At 27.0% G+C, this 20,954-nt stretch overlaps 5 protein-coding genes across 5 annotated transcripts; 3 read left to right on the forward strand and 2 right to left on the reverse strand.

The window, feature by feature from the left end:
- Positions 1-340: 340 nt before the first annotated feature.
- Positions 341-5,003, forward strand: Bma-hus-1 (Hus1-like protein; the record flags this gene model as incomplete). The annotated part of the gene is made up of 12 exons (XM_043077821.1): positions 341-501; positions 659-890; positions 1,324-1,446; positions 1,623-1,666; positions 1,802-1,899; positions 2,315-2,368; positions 2,589-2,719; positions 2,996-3,256; positions 3,729-3,806; positions 3,918-4,029; positions 4,509-4,622; positions 4,921-5,003. 12 exons carry the CDS (start codon positions 341-343, stop codon positions 5,001-5,003), a joined length of 1,491 nt encoding a protein of 496 aa, XP_042933755.1.
- An 892-nt stretch (positions 5,004-5,895) lies between these two features.
- On the forward strand, positions 5,896-7,084 carry Bma-mlc-5 (myosin, putative; the record flags this gene model as incomplete). Its single annotated transcript, XM_001895630.1, has 5 exons — positions 5,896-5,970; positions 6,061-6,169; positions 6,465-6,577; positions 6,660-6,734; positions 7,001-7,084. The coding sequence occupies 5 exons, from the start codon at positions 5,896-5,898 to the stop codon at positions 7,082-7,084; spliced, it is 456 nt and encodes a 151-aa protein (XP_001895665.1).
- Positions 7,085-7,795: 711 nt separating this feature from the next.
- Bma-taf-9 (transcription initiation factor IID, 31kD subunit, putative) lies at positions 7,796-8,910 on the forward strand (the record flags this gene model as incomplete). Its single annotated transcript, XM_001895631.2, has 4 exons — positions 7,796-7,905; positions 8,083-8,183; positions 8,454-8,605; positions 8,755-8,910. 4 exons carry the CDS (start codon positions 7,796-7,798, stop codon positions 8,908-8,910), a joined length of 519 nt encoding a protein of 172 aa, XP_001895666.1.
- A 1,080-nt stretch (positions 8,911-9,990) lies between these two features.
- On the reverse strand, positions 9,991-11,589 carry Bm3018 (SGS domain containing protein; the record flags this gene model as incomplete). Its single annotated transcript, XM_043077822.1, has 5 exons — positions 9,991-10,146; positions 10,474-10,554; positions 10,815-10,961; positions 11,115-11,307; positions 11,576-11,589. The coding sequence occupies 5 exons, from the start codon at positions 11,587-11,589 to the stop codon at positions 9,991-9,993; spliced, it is 591 nt and encodes a 196-aa protein (XP_042933756.1).
- Positions 11,590-12,230: 641 nt separating this feature from the next.
- On the reverse strand, positions 12,231-14,232 carry Bma-pas-2 (proteasome subunit alpha type 2, putative; the record flags this gene model as incomplete). The annotated part of the gene is made up of 6 exons (XM_001895634.2): positions 12,231-12,476; positions 12,582-12,675; positions 12,890-13,012; positions 13,390-13,513; positions 13,888-13,964; positions 14,189-14,232. 6 exons carry the CDS (start codon positions 14,230-14,232, stop codon positions 12,231-12,233), a joined length of 708 nt encoding a protein of 235 aa, XP_001895669.2.
- Positions 14,233-20,954: the final 6,722 nt, after the last annotated feature.

Below are 20,954 nucleotides of genomic sequence, written 5' to 3' on the forward strand. Positions count from 1 at the left end.
CATTTATTTGATGAGTAAATTAGAAATTTTTGTTTCTGAAAATTTGATGTTTGTATTTTAAGATTTTTTTTTTTTGACAATCTTGATTTTGCGTTCTGTTGTGATGCTGTTTACTCAAAGATTTGTTTACTATTTATCAATTCATCACTCTTTTATGCTGTTGTCTAAATTTGATAATTCAAATAATAATTTATCTTTACTCATAATTTACTAAGTTTTCATAATTTATCGTTGTAGCGTTACATATTTACTTATCACTTTCCTTCTATATTTATTATTTGAAATTTCAATCAACTTCATTCTTTTTTTTTTCAGATTATTTGTATAATGTTGTAATGGGATGGAATTAATTAATGCATACGATTTATACAAACTTGAACAAGCTGATGAATTGCTTGAAACTGGTTTACAATCTTTAGATGCATTGCTAGGCGGTGGCATATCACCAGGCACATTTTTGGAGATTGTTGGCTTGTCAGCTACTGGAAAATCACAATTCTGGTACTGTTTGTTTCATCTTATTCAAAAAAAAAAAAAAAAAAATAGATTGAGAATCCTGAAATAGTTTGATTTTGCGATTTGGAAAATTATTCCAAACGAAAAATTTGCCGAAATTATTTCGAAAATTTCCATGTAAATTTTAATACATTTTATTTAGTATGCAGTTAGCAGTTAGTCTGCAAAAAAATAAAACAAAAAAAGATAGTGTGTATGTGGATACAGAAGGAGGATTCCATACAAAACGTATCTGTGATATTGCAACCAATGTATTAAAAACAATGGAACCATTAGAATCATTGAAACATATACAAGTTAGCCGCTGTCGTGATTTGGTTGAATTAACAAGTGCTATTCATCGGTTAGAATTGTTGGTACAACAAAATCCAAAGGTTTGTTATTTTTTCTCATTCGTTTCTCTATTTCATCTTTTATAAGAAAGGTGTTCGAAGTTGCAATATCATTTTGAATTTTTTCTCTTCTACAACAAAATATAGAGGTTTCGTATGTAGTTTATTTTATTTATAATAAGATTTTCTAGACGTAGCATAGCTTTGAATTACTGAATTTGAAGATTTTTTTATTGGTATATTGAAATTCGAAATTCTAATTTATATCCTTTGTGGAATAGAGAAGAATGTTAGGAATAAAAAAGAACTATTATAATTTCTTTTGATGCTTCATTTGGTTGTGGTACCGATGATGCTTGATTCATCTCACGTCTTATGATTCACGATTTGGCTTGTTTTTTTCAAAAGATGGGAGAACATTAGTGATCAAGAAAGCTTTTTCCAACACAGTAAGTAACTTGAAATTAAATTTTAGATTGGTCTTGTAATTGTGGATAGTGTTGCGATGCCGCTGCGTGGTGAGAATGGCTATGCCTTACGATCGAGACTAGAAATTTCACGAATTCTTTCAAAATTGGCTGCTTCCTATAGATTAATCGTAAATTTTCAATTGTTAGAAGTTCAATTCTTCTATTGGGCGATGCTTACTGTTCTTTTGCATTTTTGACAGGAAATTGATTGAATATTACCGAAAAATTTAAAGCTGTTCCACTCTTATAATTTTTATTTCCGGTTGTTGCCGTAAACCATGTTACTTATCGTTTCGAAAATGAGAAAGATGGTGAAGCGCATCTTGCATCTGCGTTGGGAACTTCATGGTAATGTTTTCGCTTTTTTCTCTTTCTTAAGTTCTAAACAACATCCATTATATATAGATGAATAGATGCAATTTATAATTTTGAAAACATTTATAATATTTAGAATTTTTCATAGTTGAGGATCATATTTTTTAGGTCTCATCGTCCAAATACATGTTTTTGGTTATATCCACCCAATGTTAATTCTCGAAGTAGCTCAATTTTTCTGGTGAAATCGCCATCTGCCATGAATGGTTCGGTACAATTCAAAATAACGGTATATTAATTCAACATATAATCTGTTCTTTACCTATTACATGTTGCTTTCATTTTATTCGATCATTTTTTTCTTAAATTTTTTGATTTTCTTATTAAGATCTTTCTTTTTTTTTGCAGGAAGGCGGATTGATGGAAATTTAAAATAGCACTGTGATGTTGTATGATTTATGAATAAATTTTAAATAAATTTTAGCAGTAAGCTGTTTGTTATATTTTGTGTAGCATTGTCACGTGTCACTCGTATGCTTTCAATTGCAGCGACTATCTGGATCTTTCAATTTTTCGCCTTTTTTCCCTGCATGTTGAAGATCAAATTTCATGGCCAAATTTGGTCCCAATAGTTTTTCCAGATGTTTATTAGCTGTTATTATTAAAGTTGTTAAATTCTAGATATGAAATTTCTTGCTGTTCTAGCAGAGAGTGGTGCAGCGGACACATTGTCAAGTAAGCTTAGTCATTATGTTATTTATTTATTTTCTTTATATTTCTTAGTTTTATTACTTAGCTAAACCCTTAGTGCTGCTATTTTTATTTGCAATATAATTGAAGAGGTTCAACTAATAGTTATCGGTTTGTTGAAACGAAATTTACTTTTGATAAATATTTCCTAGAATTATAACCTCCATTATCTTAAAATAATGTGTTTTCTTCTTTTTCTTTACAGAAATCACCGAATTTGTTGCAAAGTTATGTAAAGATAAGGTAACATTACGGATTACATCCGATGCCATATATTTGATTAATCCTTCTTCATTAGCTAATAATGGGAATTATTTGCAAATTACACTTAATGTGGCAAGCTTTTATAAGAATTCATTTATCATTTTTTTTTTTTTTTTGTCGTTTTCGAAAAATTTCTATCAGTTTCATAGTATGAGTTATTTAACCTTAGCTTGTAATTTGTATTCCTTTCTCACTTCTAAAAAAAGTATAAAAGATGAATGATCATTCAAAAAGTTGAAATTTATTTTTTACTATAGACTAATGGACGACAGCATATAAATCTTTAAATCTTTTTTCAACCAAAAGAAAAAAAAATGGTCGGAATTCCTTCATAATTATGTAATTTAGGCTGAATTTTTCTCAACGTACATAATGGGTGGTGTGTCAGAAGAATTCAACGAGATCTATATGGAAGTGGAAAAAGATTACTTGTTCAGAAGTATGAATGTGAAGGACCGGTCGACGAAAATTCGTTTGGTCAAGCTTGGCAATGTACCCCATTTAAAAGTAGAGCAGAAATCATGTGGGATGGTTCATGAATTACCTGTAGTATTGATTCCAACCAAATATTGGAAAACTTACGACATGCCTACTTTAGATAATATTTCGGTAGCATTAATTTTTGCTTAAAAAATATGTAATATTTTTAGTTACTCATAAATGTTAACTTTCGGGTCGAGATTACTTAAAATAAATTATTTTGTCGGTAACGATTAGCATGATTGGTCCGGAAAAGTTGCAGATAGTTACATCCGCTAGGTAGGGGGTTTAGTCAAGTAATGCGGTGTAATAAGTAACGGGATACTAATAGGTAATGTTGAATGATTTTTTTTAAATAAATATGATAAAATTATTGTTTACTGCATGAAAGATTCGATGTAGTGCACATCATCATTGTTTTTTAGTGGGTATTTTAATTTGAAGGACTGTCAAAAAAGAAAAAAAAAATGCTTTAGTTTATTTTCTTCTTGTATTTTCTTGTACTTTAGTATATTTTCTTCTATTTCTTCTTTTTTTTATTTGATATTTCAGAAATTTAATTTTCCCAATTTCTTGCTAATACTTATTGAAACAATTTTAGGTTGCCCTTTATCTTCCGCCACTGTCAACAATACGTAGCTTAGTGATTTCATTCAAGAATATGGGAGTAAAATATATGGTAAGTTTTTATTTCTTATGCAAATGAGATCAATTCTATCATAGTGGCTTAAAATAATGTTCGAAAGCTGAGGATAAAATTAGTGTAGAAGTAAGAATTTTATTTTTTAAGGAAATTAAAGGAAATCAAGAAGGTGAACTTCAGTTTTGCGGTGACTTAGATATGGCAAACATTGTCGTACATTTCTCGAATCTTTCCGTTGTTTCGTTGCACAACAGTCATGGTAATGTTTATCATTTTCTCATTTTATAATATGTGCTCAATTTGTATTAAAGTTATAATTTTGCTTTAGGTTATCACTAGGAGCACTGCGCGGGCAATACAAAATTTTAGAAAGCGTTGGTGATGATTTGGTGGTAATGATATTTTAAAAAAAAAAATAGGAAAAAAAAAACTTTTTGATCTAGGAATTTGGTTTGAGAAAAATTACTGTTGATATAACGTTTTGCACATTTTGAATGAAATTTTATTGTAAGCATGGTCTTAATTAATTTACAATGGTCTCAGATTATCACGAAACACAATCAGTCCACTTCGTTTGCTAAATCATCGAGCACTTCTGTAGTTTGAACCGTAATTTAACTTAATTTTAATCTTTTATGTTGTCATTGTAATAAACTTAGTCCTAACTTCTAACATGAAAAAAATTTCTTGTCACCTACTGCTATAAGAAAAATGAAAGAATAAATTCATATATTTCAGTAAATAATGCAGATGGCCCAGGTGTATTGCGAACAGTACGCGTTGATATCAAAGCAATTTATCTTTTTCTTCGCAGTTTTTCCAATGTTTTCACAATGTCACGAATATCGCTCAGTAAATTCCATTCCTTTTCTGATATAACGATATAAAATAAGTGAAAAATAACTAATATGAATGTTAAATTTAGTTAAGATTTGAATGGAATGAATGAAAGGAATGAACAAAAACGAAAACAATATCTATAAGTTACCAAAATTGATAAAATTTTTGAAGATAAAAAAAAAACGATTAAACTGAAAAATGGTTTCAATGTAATACTAATAATCTATAGTAATACTTAGTATAAAAGTAATCATTTATCATTCAATCATTCACAATGTAATAGTAAAATTAATTTACTCAATTGCTTCAGAGATTGTCCCGGAAAAGATGGCAGTATTTTCAGTGGAACAAAATGAAGCCTCATTGGTTTATATTGTGAGTGGAATGGCATAAATCATTTATATGTAAATTATGTATCATTGATCTCTTACTTTTTATTCCTTTTTTTTTTTTTTTTTGCTGCTGTTTAAATGATGGAAATATTTAGTCTTTCATTTGTCAAAGCGTTCATTTTAAGCTATCTGTTCTTAGTTTAGCTCCTTGTAATCCATCTTATTCAGTCACTAGCAGTTATTTAGGACAGATTTCAGTCATTTAGAACAATTTTGAGTTGTGTTTTTTGTTTCCTTACCTTCTTTGTTAAATGATGTGAAATAAATTTTCATGCTGAAATAACTTGTTTAATTAAAAGTTTATGATTTTAATTCGTATGAATCAAAGCATAATGTTAAAACATACCTGTTTTAAAATATCTTTGTTATAATATGAAGGATAAGAAGAATAAAATTAGGTCAAGGCTGACCTATCATAAGTACACAGCTAATCGATGGTTGTGAGATACGAAAGATTAAAATGATTCATCGGGCATTAAAGAATGATGAATCGTGTTAATCTTAATATCTAAATTTAACACTGTAGAACAAGTATTAATTATGTCATTTACTATTGCTTACTTCGTGATATTCTGAAACTGATCATGGTTTTTGATAAGGTCTTTTGCATTGTTATTTTTTTTTCCAGAAGGTTAAGTTATAAACTATAATTTCAACATATGTATAAGTAAACTTTACTGGGATTAAACTAAGCTTTATTAGACTAAACTTTAATGGGACTAAACTTTACTGAGGAACTTTTTTTTTCTTCATGAGATGTTCTGGAAAAAAACAAATTGTAATTTTTTTTTTTGAAATTCTTGGAATTTGATATTTTTATTTTTAATTATGTTATACCTAGTTATATCTCTGAATATACAATGAAATTTTAGAATCAACTGAGATCGTAATCTATGCAAATAACAATGACATCTGCCGATGAACAGTTATCGGAATGTCGTGAAGTATTTTGTTACTTCGATTCAAAGGTGTGCAATTTAGAAGACTGTTGGTTAATATCTGTAATTAAATTGCTTTTTTTTTCTAAACAATATCTCTAATTAGATTCATATATTCAGGGAGATGAACGGATAGGAGTAACACAAGTTGGTGATGTTCTTCGTGCACTTGGACAAAATCCAACAGAAGCTGAGATCCAGAAATGTTGTTCACATTGGACTGATCCTGGTATAGTTGTTAAAAATTTGTTTTTTTTAATTTGCTTACTTAATTTTTGCGAATTTTGTTTTATTTTTTTCGAGAAAAAGAAAAGAAACGATGAAATCTTATTATTATTACAATATAATACAAATTTATTAGAAGCCTCATTGATATTAACCATCTTTTATCATATGTTTGTCGATTTTCTTTGAAAATTGTAACGCTAAAGTAGGATTCGGCGAACTTCTCCAGTTACAGCATAAATATTATATGAATTTAGATTTTATGATCTTTGATCGAAGCAGTTAAAAGATTTTTCCAGAAACTCGTATTACATTCGAAGATTTTGTCCCCATTTATCAGTCAGTGAATAAATGTCGCGAAAACCATACTCTAGAAGAATTCGTGGAAGGATTGTCTCATTTTGATAAAGAGGTAGTTGATTTCATTTTGTGTTACTTTTGTTTTGCAACTATGTGGAAGTCATTTTTTAACTATATGGAATTTGTCGATATAGGGAAATGGCTTAATCAATATTGCTGAATTGCGACATCTTCTAACAACTCTCGGCGAACGTTTGTCAGATGAAGAAGTAAGTTAAAAATTCAAATTTTCCACGATTTGAAATCTTTTTTTTTCAATTCATGAAAAAGAAATTGTCAATAAAATTAGTGAATGGTTCTGAAAAGATTTAACACATTTATAAGAGGTAATTATAAATAAGAAAGCTTTCTAATAATTTCAAGAAAAAAAAAAGGCTAACCGATATAATTTATATGATTCTAAATATATTTTTAAGTTCAAATTTTGTTACTTCATAATATAAATGCTATAAATTCTTATATTTCTCTTCTTTAGGTTGATCAACTTCTGGCTGGCCATGACGATTCACACGGCAATGTAAACATTTCCGATTTTGTACGAGCCATTATGCATGCCTAAAAAGCAATAACCTTATAGAAATACATATTTGACTTTTACATATGCCCTTATAGTAGATGTTGCAGAAGATAATCATTGTGATTGTATTCTGTAATTTATTTATATTCATGAAATGTTACTGCATAAAAAATTTTCATAAATTGTTTTTGAATTTAAGAAAGGAATAGAATCTTTGTGGAATCGACTGCTTCTTTTTTTCTTGGAGATTCGGTATTCGTGTTTTATTAACTTATCAGCTTTTAAACAAATAAACTGCAATATTATCTTGATTGAATTTTGATATAGCGTTTGTATGGAGCAGCAAATTTAAATATTAAATTTTATTATTCATAAATTATATTCGTATTTGTGTACTTCTTTTCGAGTAAATGTGAGTTATGCTAGTGTTACCTTTCCTTTCCATTGGTTTAATGTAACTCTAAGAGAAATACTACTATTAAATATAATTTTAGAGAATCTTTTTATTTTTATTAAGTGCTAATTCTCCTCGGAAATGTAATATTTGTTAATTTTTACAGGAAATAGTTCTATGATTTAATTTTTCGATACCAAACTAAAATTACTACTGATGAGAATTGCTAAAGAGAATTTATCTTTTTTTTGCTTCATTTAAAGACAATTTTTTGTTTGGAAATTAACATCTGAATTTCCAGTCTAATCGAGATACAACTGATTCTGAATTGACAAGATCAGCAGTAGGGATTGATTTAAATGGGTAGCATACCGCATGATGCTCAGGTTATGGAGGCTATTCTAAAGGAAATGGGAATTACCGATTACGAGCCACGTGTAATTTCGCAGATGCTCGAATTTGCCTATAGGTTATGTTATTTTTAGAAATTTAAATTGAAGCATAAAGTGAAATATATTTATAGTCACATTAATGCATTAAATAGATTGCAAGAATGGCTGATATAAGTTTTTCGTAATATTGAGAAGTACGATTATTTGATAGTGATGATGATGATGATGATAATAATAATGATAATCGTTTTCAGATATACGGCAGAAATTCTGGAAGATGCTCGATCAATCAGTGAGCATGCAGGGAAGAAGCAGATTGATGAAAGTGATGTCCAATTTGCTATTGATAACGCAGGTCTATCTTTTAATCCTCTTCTTTGCTAATCATTTTTTGGTGATCAGCTTTCAAATTTTTTCTTTCTTAATTCCAATTTCAATTTTTTTTTAATTTTTTCACTTTTTAAATGATATTTTCTGTTATGAAATTACACTCATAATTATCATTTTTGAATGTTGCATTTATTTTTTATTTTTTTTTCCTGTCGAAAAATGTTTCTTGTGCATACTTATGTACCATTTCTACTGCATTATTCACTGATATTTGATTTCATTTCGTTTTCTTTAGGCTTTTGGAAAAGTGAGCGACCTAGTAGGCAGTTACTGGTCGAATTTGCGGAACAAAAGAATGCTGTGCCACTCCCTGCAATTCGACAAAATTACGGATTACGTCTACCAAATGACCGATTTTGTTTGGTACAGCCGAATGTGGGATGGAAGGTAGTAGTTTTTCATTAATTATCTGAATATCATAAAATTTCAAATCTGTTGTCACTGAATCAAAACTTTTTAAAATTGCGAAAGCTGACTAACAAAAGTTTTAGTTTCTCATTCAGTTTTTGTTTCGTTATTCAGTTAATATGTTTTAGAGTAATGAACAGCTACGTGAAATCAATGAACAGATGATCCGGAAGGAAGAGCCAATTGTACGACCAGCAGAAACAATCCGACAAACTCGATCGGAAGCAATCACCAATTTGTTAAAACGAAAAGCACCTGATGATGAAGACTTTGATGTACCGTAAATTAAACTTTTAATCAGCAAATTTAAATATGATAATGATGTAGTAATGCAGTGGCGGTAAAATATTTTTGGAATGTTAATCATACTTTATGGTTTTATCAAGAATTGCATAGTATATTTGAAATTTTGGAATGCAAAGATACTTTATTAATTTGAAAAAAATATCTTCTGGATATATCAGTTTACTCTTTACGACATTATTGAAATTCCGGCGTAGTAACTTCCCTTCACATAAATACCTTCCATGGGATATATTCATATTTTATCTGTTTCTAGTTTAAGGCTGATTAATCATGGTACTTTTACTTATGAAATGTTTTAATTCGAGAATCACTCAGATATTCGAATCTACTTATCAGTAAAAGAAAAAAAAGACCTACAGAGTAGAAAGCGTAAGTCACACTATGCTCTATTATGTTTGTTCTACAGTGAAAGAATGCTCTGTTGTCATATATCATCCATATGTGTGATATCCGATAGCATGCATATTGGAAATGTGAAAATCAAGCAAGCTATTTCTTTGCATCTGCCATATTTATTTGAAAACAAAAAAAAAAAAAAGAAATTGCTTTTCCTCACAACATAACTGCAATACAAATGACAAGACTATTTATGATCACTTTTGGTTTTGACAAAGATACAATTTTCATGTGCATTTCATTTTCCTCCCTTGGGAAGGTAGGTTATTTCAATTGTGAAGAATAGTTAAATATAAATTCTAGGAATAGTAGGGGTGAGAGTGAGGGTATTAATTCTAGACGAATACCACTATAACTGATTTTGGAAAACATTCATTAATTTCACTTTTCCAAATTCATATAGCTTTCCTAAATAATCTTATAAATATCTCATAAATGTGTTTTTCTTCCACTGTAGGAAAGTATCTACGAATAATTTTCAGGAAATCTTATATCTTCGATTGTTCCCGTTTTTTGGCAAAATGTATATCACATCCTAATCACTAGGTGACAATACAGTTTATAAATTTAGAACTACAAATCCTATTCTCCTGACAATAGCTGAACTCACTGTAAACAACAATACATCATATAAAACTATACAATTTCATCTAGGTGGCATTTCACCATTTTTTAAATTCCATTCCATCAGGAGGCCGAACTTCCGTGCGTTTTTTACTTATTTCTTTCCAATTTGTACTTAGCACTGTCCCGCCACTTTCTGTATATGATTTCACCATTGCCTTCCTTGTGTCATCATCTGCATCTTTATATAATTTCTGAAAAGATATTTCTAGGAAGAATTAGAAACCAGTAAAAATTTGGGAAATTCCATTCCATGAGAAAGCCGGATTGGATGCAATGAACAATGTAAACTAGGCATGCTGAGGCTAAAAATTACTATTACTGAGGATAACTAAAAAATAGATAACGAAATAAGCAAGTCATAATTCGACTCGACATGCACTATCCAAAATTCGACATTCAAATCTTTAGGATTAAGATGTTTCATGCAAGAATAAACTAATAATTATGGATGTATAAAGTTTTATACCTTTCTCTGCAACGTTTCAAAAAAGCAAAACTAACGTACATAATAAACTCACTTGGAAAAGTACATTGACATCTCCTTTTTCTTCGTCATCATCTGCTTCTTTAGCAAATTTATCCCAACTAATTAATGCCGGCTGAAAAATATATGTCAAACAACATCTTTCAATTTTGCAAAATTTATAGATTTTCCACCTGAACAGCTTAAAAGCAACCAAACGCTGAACGAAAAAACATGCTGCTGAATAAGCAAATATATATTAGTGCAAAAGTTAATCCTTACGATATTACTAAAGTGTAACAACACTCAATACATACGATATTTTGATATCACTTACCAGAACAATCATTCTATAAAGATATTAAACCTGAAAATAATTAAACATTTAAAAAAGACCTTATTTTTGTTTTCTTCACTTTTCTCTTCCAATGTTTCCCATTGATCTAATGTCATTTTTGCCATTTTCAATTCAACATGAAAATATTCATAACAATAAGAAAAATGATAGTATGATAATGTTAAAATAAAATAATGACGATGAAACTAGTTTCACATTTTTTCAGATTTCAAAAACTGGAAATTTCTAGCAGTAAAATTCAAATCCATCTAAACTCCCTACCAAAGCTGCTTCTTTCAGTAATACTTTATTACCACTACAAAAAAAAAAAAAACAAAACTACAGTAATAACAAAGTACTTTGGATGGTAAACACTTCAGTTCTAATGATGTAGGATTAATCGGATGAGATAACCGTATGTTTAATAACGTTTCACCCGCTGCTACTACTGTTAAGCAACCATCTACATAATGTGCTTTACATTGTTCCAGTGTTAAGCCACGTTTCAATATTGTCACAAAAACATGTGTTTCTGTTTGATAGAAATCATATCTGAAAAAATAAGTAAGTATTTCAGAATATAATCAGTAAGGCTTTTCTCAAATCAATAATTGTTAAATCAAACAGCTCAGTAAATTTTCTTTCTTCCTCACATTCAATCAGCAACACGTAAAGCAATGTTGTCTAATTTTTTGGAAATTTCTGAGCTTACTTCCCACAGTGTATTTAAAGAAATATTTTCTCATTAAAAAAATACCTAAAAATTTCTATAACGGCAAGACTTTAGAATCGAAATGATTGCAATGAAACAAGAACATACTTTGTTTTCGACATATCCTGTTCTGCGCAAATATCGGCTAGCCACTGCAATAAATTAAAACAATAACAATTCTGCTAATGAACAGGAGAGATCGCGAGTCTTATCGTAACAAAATAAAATAACTGAGTCTGATGCGCTATCAAAAATAATAGATTTGATCTCTATTACTAATACATGAATATTATGACATGCAATAAATAACAGCTTTTCTAGAAGAATCTGTTATGGATTTTCCAGATATGAAAAGAACATTAAAAAAGACATTCTCTAAATTTCTTTTATTTGCAGCTTAGATAAGTACAAAACCAGAAAACATTGGAAAACATTGACTTTCCAACGGTATACATATTAGTCGATATTAAAGATTCGGAACACATAGATCCAGATGATCTACAAAGAGAGGTTAAAGGTTAACAAATAATACTATTTCTCCTAATTCTCAAAAATTTGATATTCCTTTATTTTAAAATATAATCCTCTTGACATCCTTAGTATTGCAAGAATATAAAGAAAGCAATGAAAGAAAGAAATAATCAGAACAGGAAAAGGATAGGATTACCTCAAGACTTCAGACATTTCAAATATGAATTGAGACATAAGTACCGCTAAAAACAACGGACTGCACTATTTTTAGCTATAATAAAAAATGCATTGATTAGAGTGCACCAAGATGATCCTTCACTTGTTGCTTTGATAAACGCATGAACCCATTTTTATTGCATATCGCTATTTCCACGTTATCTTCCGTCATACCAACGTCAAAACTTTCACGTAGTGTCAGTAAAGCTGTATGAATACCGTCATCAAGCTCTAGTGAATCACTGAATCGCTTCTCCAAAAATGTTTTTGCATTGACATCATTCTTTCCCAAAGCTGTTGCTTTCCAAGCAAAATATGCTCCCTAAATAAAGTAAAATATCATTTCTAGTTTTAAGCTACACATTCAAAAAGCATTATCGAATAATCATTTCAAGTAATTTAAAATTATGAAAACTGAAAATATTACCGAAGGATCACACTGGAACAAAAGTGGTCGACCGGGACTTGGCTCATAATCCCAGCCAGCAACAAGCATTGACACACCGAATGGTCTTACACCGCTAAAAAAATTTTGAATTACCATATGGACATACCCGAATGACGAAAGAAGAGCTTGGAACAGAGTGATTTTTCACTAATTTTAAACAAATATTTTACCGTTAATTACATATTCCATTTGGCATACATTTCTTATTTTCTTTTTAATTCGCATCCGTTATTCATTAAGCATTCAAGGAGGAACAGAAATATCAAACTAATAGCAAAATTACCTACCCTGACTGAGTATATTCTTGCATTACAGCAGCTAACTTTGTTACAAGTTGTGTTGTCGGTATTTCTTCGCCATACATTAATTCATATTCCATGGCCAATTTCCGCGCTTTTTTAACCAGCAATCTAGAAGACAATATGATAGGTGACATACAATTCTAAATTCAGAAAAACAGATAACAGTTCATATGTGTTACATATTCAGTAGCAGAAAAATAACGTACGAATGTAATATATTAAATATATCAATTTATAGAGTTTTATATTTCATTAAGCGTTATAAATACAAGCATCTGTAAGTAATCTAATCAAAACAAACAAACACCTATCAATCAAGAAATGGAGGGGAAATGAATGAAAGCACTCACTCATTAAAAGATGCAAAAAGATGTAGACAAACATCACACCAAAAGTTTAAAACTGCAAAAGCATATCTAAAACAGCACTGTTGCTACAGCAATTTCTGCTTAAGATATTTCGAATTATTACTGAAATGCATTTACCTGTAATCAGGCCCCATGCCACTATAAACACAACCAATATGTTGGCTAATTTTTTCTACTTTCGGTTGATCTTCATATAGCACAGATATTTTGTTTTCGGTAGCCAAAACTACGCCATCTAATGCTGAAATTAATTTATCAGTAATATTTTAAACATATAAGAAAATTTTCTACTTTCAGTTGATCTCATATAGCACTTATCCCGAAACTGCATAGAACAAATAAATTAGATTATAAAACACCAGTGCTGTAATACTTAGTCATTAAGCAATACCGAAAAAGTATAACAGCAATAAATAAAATGGTGTCTAATTTGCGAGCCGCACAGGCATTAAGCAAAGCTAAATAAATAATTATCTGTAAATGTAAATATGCATGTGTTACCGAAATGCTAACATTTTGACGGCATATTTGTTTCAAAAATGGAAAAAAATTCATTGTAGATGGATTTATAACAGTGTTTTACGATTCCAACAGGTTATTTAAATAATATCAAACCTCGCAATCCTACTGATGGTTGCCCATTCTTCACCGCATTTAAAGCATATTCGATTTGCATTAACTTGCCAGAAGGGCTAAAATTTGAAAAATTTATAATCAAAAACAATACAGGAATCAGTTATAATTTTCAAAAAAAAAGAATGGGGGAACTCATTTAAAATGTAGCGTGAAATCGTTAGATAATCATACCCTAGTGAGATACTGACAAATCTTTTCATAAAATATTATGAAAAAAGCAAAACTGATGATTTCAGAAAGTTCCCATTATCATTTCAAACAATAAAATAAGGCAATGTACCTGAAAGTTGTGAGCGAGAAGCCATAATGATCACTTTCACCCATCCTGAAATATAATTATTACAGGCTGGTTTGGTAAAGAAGTAACCTTCCGTCTAACTAACCAATAATTATTGGTGTTTTCACGTTCAGCTGATCAGTTTTGTTTAACATTTTAAAACATAAGAATTTTCTAAACAAGAATAGATGAATCTGATGCGCAACTTTCTTTAAAAATAATCAAAATGTTGTGTGTGAAGTTCTTTGAGAATGAGTGTGGAATGCTTTCAGGATAACGCAAGATATCCAAAATCTCCAGTTTTTGAAATGGTTTTTTAGATGAATATAAGACGTATGCTTACGAGCAACTTATAAAAAAAATTTTTTAACTGAAAATTTAACAAAAAAATTCAATGAAAACAACAATTTAGATAGAGTTTCTGACAAAAATCCCAAGATAATAAATGATATGCTTCCAGGTTTTTATCGCACTTTTTCTGCAATCATGAAGAAAATGAAAGTAAATCAACTGCCTGAGTACATTCCCCAAATATCTTATTGCATTAGTCATTGCATGCAACGCTAATGCCACATCCTTCTTCGCTATCCATATTGTATGTAAGAAATAGTGCGCATATATTGGAATATTTATAGAGCTATAGAGATGAAAAATGTTAATACGAGAGTGTATCAAAGATATGGAAATAGTACGTCTATTTGATGGCCAGAGATTTCGTTGCAATTCGAAATAGTATACAAATAAAGATTGTAAAATGTATGAAATAGTAATATAATGCGAATTGCAGGTGAGAAAGGATTTTTTTTCCTTATTTGGAAAATCTGCAGTGATTGATAATGTAACATTCAATACTGATATATATGATATGATATGATAAATGATCTCAATTAAACAATTTATAATGAAAGAAAATGAAAAATTTTCTCCAAATTTTATTAATTCATTTTATTTTTAATTTATTTATTTATTTATTTATATTTACCACTTATAAAATTTAAAATGACGAAACGTTTGAAATTATTGTGTTTCTCAAATATCACTTTTTTTTTTCTTTTTTCTTTTTTATTTCATCAAAATATCCGATAGCACTTTTATTCATTTAATCTTTCCATTTTTATTCCTTCTTTTCTTGCTTAAAATTTATTTTACATCTGGCAATCATCAAAAATAACTCTCAGTGAAATCATCTTGAAATCATTTTTCCTCATTTGTCTTTCATATATCATGCACACTCTTCCTTATATTACACAGAGTTTTTTTTTTATAGTCAATTAAAAAATTCATCAAATATTATTTCCTTCTTTCCCTCTCTCTCTCTCTTTCTCTCTCTCTCTCTCTTCCTTTATTTCCCTTTCTCCCTTGATTTTTATAACAAATTAACAAATTCATCAGGCATTATTCTTTCTTTGCTTCCCTCTCTCTCCCTCTCTCTCTCTCTCTTTATACTTTTATCATTTTGATTATTTTCAATGCTTTCATATTCTTCAATTTACCGCTTGAAACATTATTCGTTGTGAATTTTATTCCAATAAATCCTTTCATTTCCTTTATAATCCACATATGGCTCACCAGATGTTATCAATAGCAAAATGCTATAATTTTGGCAAATAAAATATTAATGAGTAAATTTGACTTCAAAAGAAAAAGTTAAGTTTATTTTTAAATAATTCAATTTATCGTTCTTATATTTAATCTTACTTAACTAATCAATCATATTGTTTACTTCGAGAACAAAGTTATTGATATAATATCACATAAAATTATGTTATTTTCTTGTTTAATTAAAATTTGCCAAGTTAAAATAGAATATTATAGTAACTTAAATATAAATTAAGCATTTTGTCATATTAAATTTCAGCAACGTTTGTACTGATTATTAAAGAAATTCTTTTGCTTTTGTTTACTTTTTTCCTTTCATATAAATATATAAAGTGCATAAAATGTTTACTTTAATTCACTAAAATATGCTACACGCAGAGAAATTTATCTGATTGTTTTCCTTTATTTTGATCAGAAATCAAATGAGTCCATCAAATTATCAAAAGATTGATAAGAAATTGATAATCCTCCAAAATACTGACTTAAATTGAAGAAATAAACATCTTATATAATTCAGTTAAAATTATTAATTACTATTTTAAATGAATAAATAGAAAACAAAAGCAAATGCATTTTATAAATGAAATGGTTAATGGAAAATAACAAATTGAAGAAATTATTTAACGAAATGAAAAATTCAATGTTTTCATCAAACTATCTGATAAATCAGTAAACAAACATTAACTAATCTGAAAACGGAGTAATTTCGGATATATAAATATTCAAATTACAAATGTATTTAAATTATTTAAAATGAATTTTTAAATTTTACAATTACATACAACAATAGAAGCATATATTTTTCAAATTTCTCATTAATTACGATAATCAATCAAATTTGTTTATTTTTAAAAATGATCAATGAATCATAATTATTATCATACATCTTATCACTGATCTATTTGCTTTCTTCTTTTACTTTTTTCATTATCTTTCATTTTTGTCCTAATTTAAAAATTATTCAAATGACGAAAATTGTTTCTCCTTCTTTCTAATTTAATTAGCAGAAAATTTGAAAATGAAATATTTTTTAAGCGTTATCTTTAATATACATTAAAAAACCATTCAATTTTTCTTTTATTGATTAATTTATTACCAATAAAATATATTAAAAATATCAAAATGATAAATTTATGGAAAAAGTTAAAACATAAAATATATTTGTTTTATGCTATGATTAGATTAAATTTTGAATTTGTCAAAGACTTTTTTTCTGCTATCTATATCATTTTTTCTTTATATTTCTATCAAAAAAGAAAAATCATCATATTATCATTATATCAATCACTACATATAATCATTATTATTATTATTATTATTATTATTTGATGATTATATATCATATTATAATATACAGTACTAATCAACGATAATGTAAACTAGTTAGTAGCAATAAAGTTGTAGTTTACTAATAATAAGTTAAAATTTCAATCAAATACAATTTGTTTACATGAAGTTTAGATGTCTGTAAATAGAATATTTGCTATACTTTATAGTTGCACTTAAAATATGTTAAAAAGTAATTTGAAACATATTAAAAATAATCATATCAAGTTGATCTTTGGTCAAATTCATTATTATTATTATCATTATCATTATTATTATTAATCATTTTTAAGCTAACCTCAATTCCAATTCTCTGCAGATTAATCGTCATTGCTGTTTTAGGATGAATGATAAAAATTACTTATTTAAATTTTTATTGCTTGAATTAATTAATATAATTGAAGAAATTATCATTTATCTTCACTCCTTTTAATATATAAATTGTTTCAAATTATACCATTGTTATAATCTTATGTACTATTTGAATTTTCATTTTATTTTATTTTACTTCCTCACATTAATATCATTTAATTTAGTTAAATTAAACATCAGATTTCATTGATATTACTACAGATCACCCATGAAAGAATATTTATTTCTTGATACTATAATTATAAATTAATGAGAAATTTTTTTCGATATAAAAAAAAAAAAAGTTTTTTATTTTTTACAATAAAAAAATTTTTGTTAAGAAAAAAATAAGTTTTAATATAATGAAATAAATAAAATAATATTGTAATAATAAATGTTAATATAATTTCAGGAATTTTGTGAAGAAAAATAATAGAATTACTTCTGTAACAATTAAAATAGCAAATTACTTTAACTAATCAAAAAAAAAAAAAAAAACACCAAACTTTTTTTTTTAAAGTACATACTAATTAATCATAAAAATGAAATAAATGTTAGCTGTCAAGAAATGAAGAAAAAAACGAAAGAAACAAATAAAGAAAAGAATTTCTTTCAACTGAAATAAGAAAAAAGAATTCACTTTTCATAAATTTTACTTCAAAAAAAAAAAAAAGTATTTTCGTTCTTTTTTCTTAGAAAAAAAGAAATGAAAAAAATTCAACAAAAAGTTTAACAAAATTGAAATTTAAAACATTGGATATTTGCTTTTTTTTCTTTATCTTATTGTTTAATCATTCTCTTTTGTTTTTGTTTTAAAAGTAAAAAAAAAAAAAGAAAGCAAATATTTTATCCAATTTATATTTTAGATCTTTTTTTTCACTTTCAACTTCTTCTTTTACTTCATTGTAAGCTTCTATTAACTGATTTATTGTTAAATGATTTAAAATTGATATCAAAATAAGATAAAAATAGTTTTTACGCTTTTATTTAATTAAAATTAAAATTGTCAGATGAAAAAAAAAGAAAGAAAAAAGGAAAAAAAAAATGATATTAACACATTTCACTTTATAAAACTTTTCAATTCATTCTATTAAAATACTCAATAATATTTCATTTTTGGTTATTATCAAAATAATAATAATAATAATAATAATAATAATAATAATAGTAATAATAATAATAATAATTTTGCATATATAATAGCTAAGCAATTAATTCGTATGTTAATGTTTAATTTTGTATTAAACCTTTTCTTTAAGGTTTCTTTCTAATCTTTAATGTATTCTTTCTGTTTCTTTTTTGTTAGCAAAAATAAAAATTTTTTTTTTATTACATTAAATTTTAAGAAAAATTAAAAAAAAAAAAAGGAAACATTAAAATTAGTCTAATTTAGGGATATAAAATTTAGTTATATTTAAATAATTGCTAAATTAAATTTGTAAAATTTGCATTGCACCAATATTTAGTAATCATTTTGATTATCAAATTGACCATGCTTTATCATCAGATTTATCAAGTACTTCCAAATCAAATTATTTCTAATTATTTGTTTGATTCATATTAATTCTATATCAAATTACTCCCAATCATTTCATCAAATCACTTTTGATTGTTATCATCTAGGCACTGATTGATAATTAAATTGATCTTTATTCTATATCAAGTTATTTTCAATTCATTATCACATTGATATAAATCATTTTTTCAAAATTTAGATTGAAAGAAAGCTACAAAACAGAAATGCTTACATTTTTTTGAATTTTAAAATCATAAAGACAAGAGATATACTATTCATAAATTCTTAATGAATATGTAAAGAGAAGCTCAAACATATTTTTAGTCAACTTTTTTAATAATTAATTTCAACAACTCTTTTATCCTCTTTTCTTTCCTCCTTTTTCCTTCGCAATTTTATTTTCAGAAATGCAAAGTTGATTTATTTGCTTTATTCACTTTCATTTATGTCTATTACAAATATAGTATGTAAATTTCTTTTTCGTATTTAATACAACATTTAGTTTTTTTTTTTTTTTTTAAATTTTTATGATATGCAATTTAATAATGACAATAAAAGTAGTAATAATAATAATAACAATATTAGCAGCGATAGTAATAACAAAAATAATAATAACAATAACAATAATGATAATAACAATAATAATAATAATAGTCAATGATAATAAATAATATTAGTAAATAATAATGATGATAAATAAGATGGATAGATTTTTTATTTTAATGCTGTTTCGCAGTGCTTCTTAAGATACCATTTATTTTGGAACACTTTCTTCCTCCCTCCTTTCCCTTTGTCCCGTGCACCCCGCTTCTCCGAGATACCTCAGTCCCCCGAAATACCCCGGATATCCCGTAGTTCATTCTGTTGAAAGTTAATTGCTACTTTTATTAATCATTGATAATATCTTTCCATTATCTAAATGCATTTCATGATTATCTGCTTGTTTTTGTTGTTAATTTATGATTGCTATTTATAATTTCAAAAATTTATCAAAAAATTCGCTTAAATTATTGTTTGTTCAATTTCATAAATTTTGTCAAAAAAAAAAAAAAAAATTTTTTTCATTCCAAATTTAAATTGATAAATGCAGCATTTTGAAATGAAAAATGTTGAGAAGCAAAAAAGTAGGAATATGATTTTTTTTTTTTTTTCTTTTCAAAGTGTAATTTAAGTAAACGCTATCGTGTGAGATTTCATTTCAATTTTATTTTCCCTTTTATTTTAGAACAAAGAGAGAGAGAGAGAGAGAGAGAGAGAGAAAATGGATAGGAAAAGTAAATGTCAGCGTTTTTATTATTCGTTTTTTATGCGAACTTTTTTTTCATATAATTTTTTTTTAAAAAAAAAAAGAAAATTTATCGTTTTTTTAAATCATTTTGATTTCAGCGTTTTTTTTTTTTTTTGAAATTGTACTTATTAGCAATACTGAATGTGTGACATTAATTTTTCGTCATTCTTAATTAGTGTTAGAAGTCTGTTGTTAATTTAATTATTCAATTTGTATTTGTGATTAGTAAATTTTAGAATCAATGATATAAGAGAAATTAAAAAATATTTTGATAGATTTCATTTAATGAAATTTTGTAAAATTTAACTTTCTTTTTTTAATCTTCATTATTTTTATCAACGTAAGTTCATTTTTTCATTTTTTCATTTCATGGTTCTAAGAATTTGTTATAGATTCAGGTAATATTCTTTTTCTTTTATTTAATAAAATTATTTTTTTTTTAGAATTAATTTTAAGGAAATCTACATTTGAATAATTAAGTAATTAAACGAAAAAAAAAAGCTTAATTTGCATATTTAGTTGTAAAAATGAATATAAATGGCATAAGATTTAATGTTTTAATTTTAGAATTTGATATTGAAATTATATAATGTGCAAATTCAATGTGTAATTTCACGACAATTGGAAAAATTTGCTGAATGTAAAAGTCTAAAATAAAATTGTAATAGCAAACTTTGTAACACATTTTG

This window comes from Brugia malayi, assembly GCF_000002995.4.
Source record: "Brugia malayi strain FR3 genome assembly, contig: Bm_v4_Chr1_scaffold_001, whole genome shotgun sequence".
Taxonomy (NCBI): domain Eukaryota; kingdom Metazoa; phylum Nematoda; class Chromadorea; order Rhabditida; family Onchocercidae; genus Brugia; species Brugia malayi.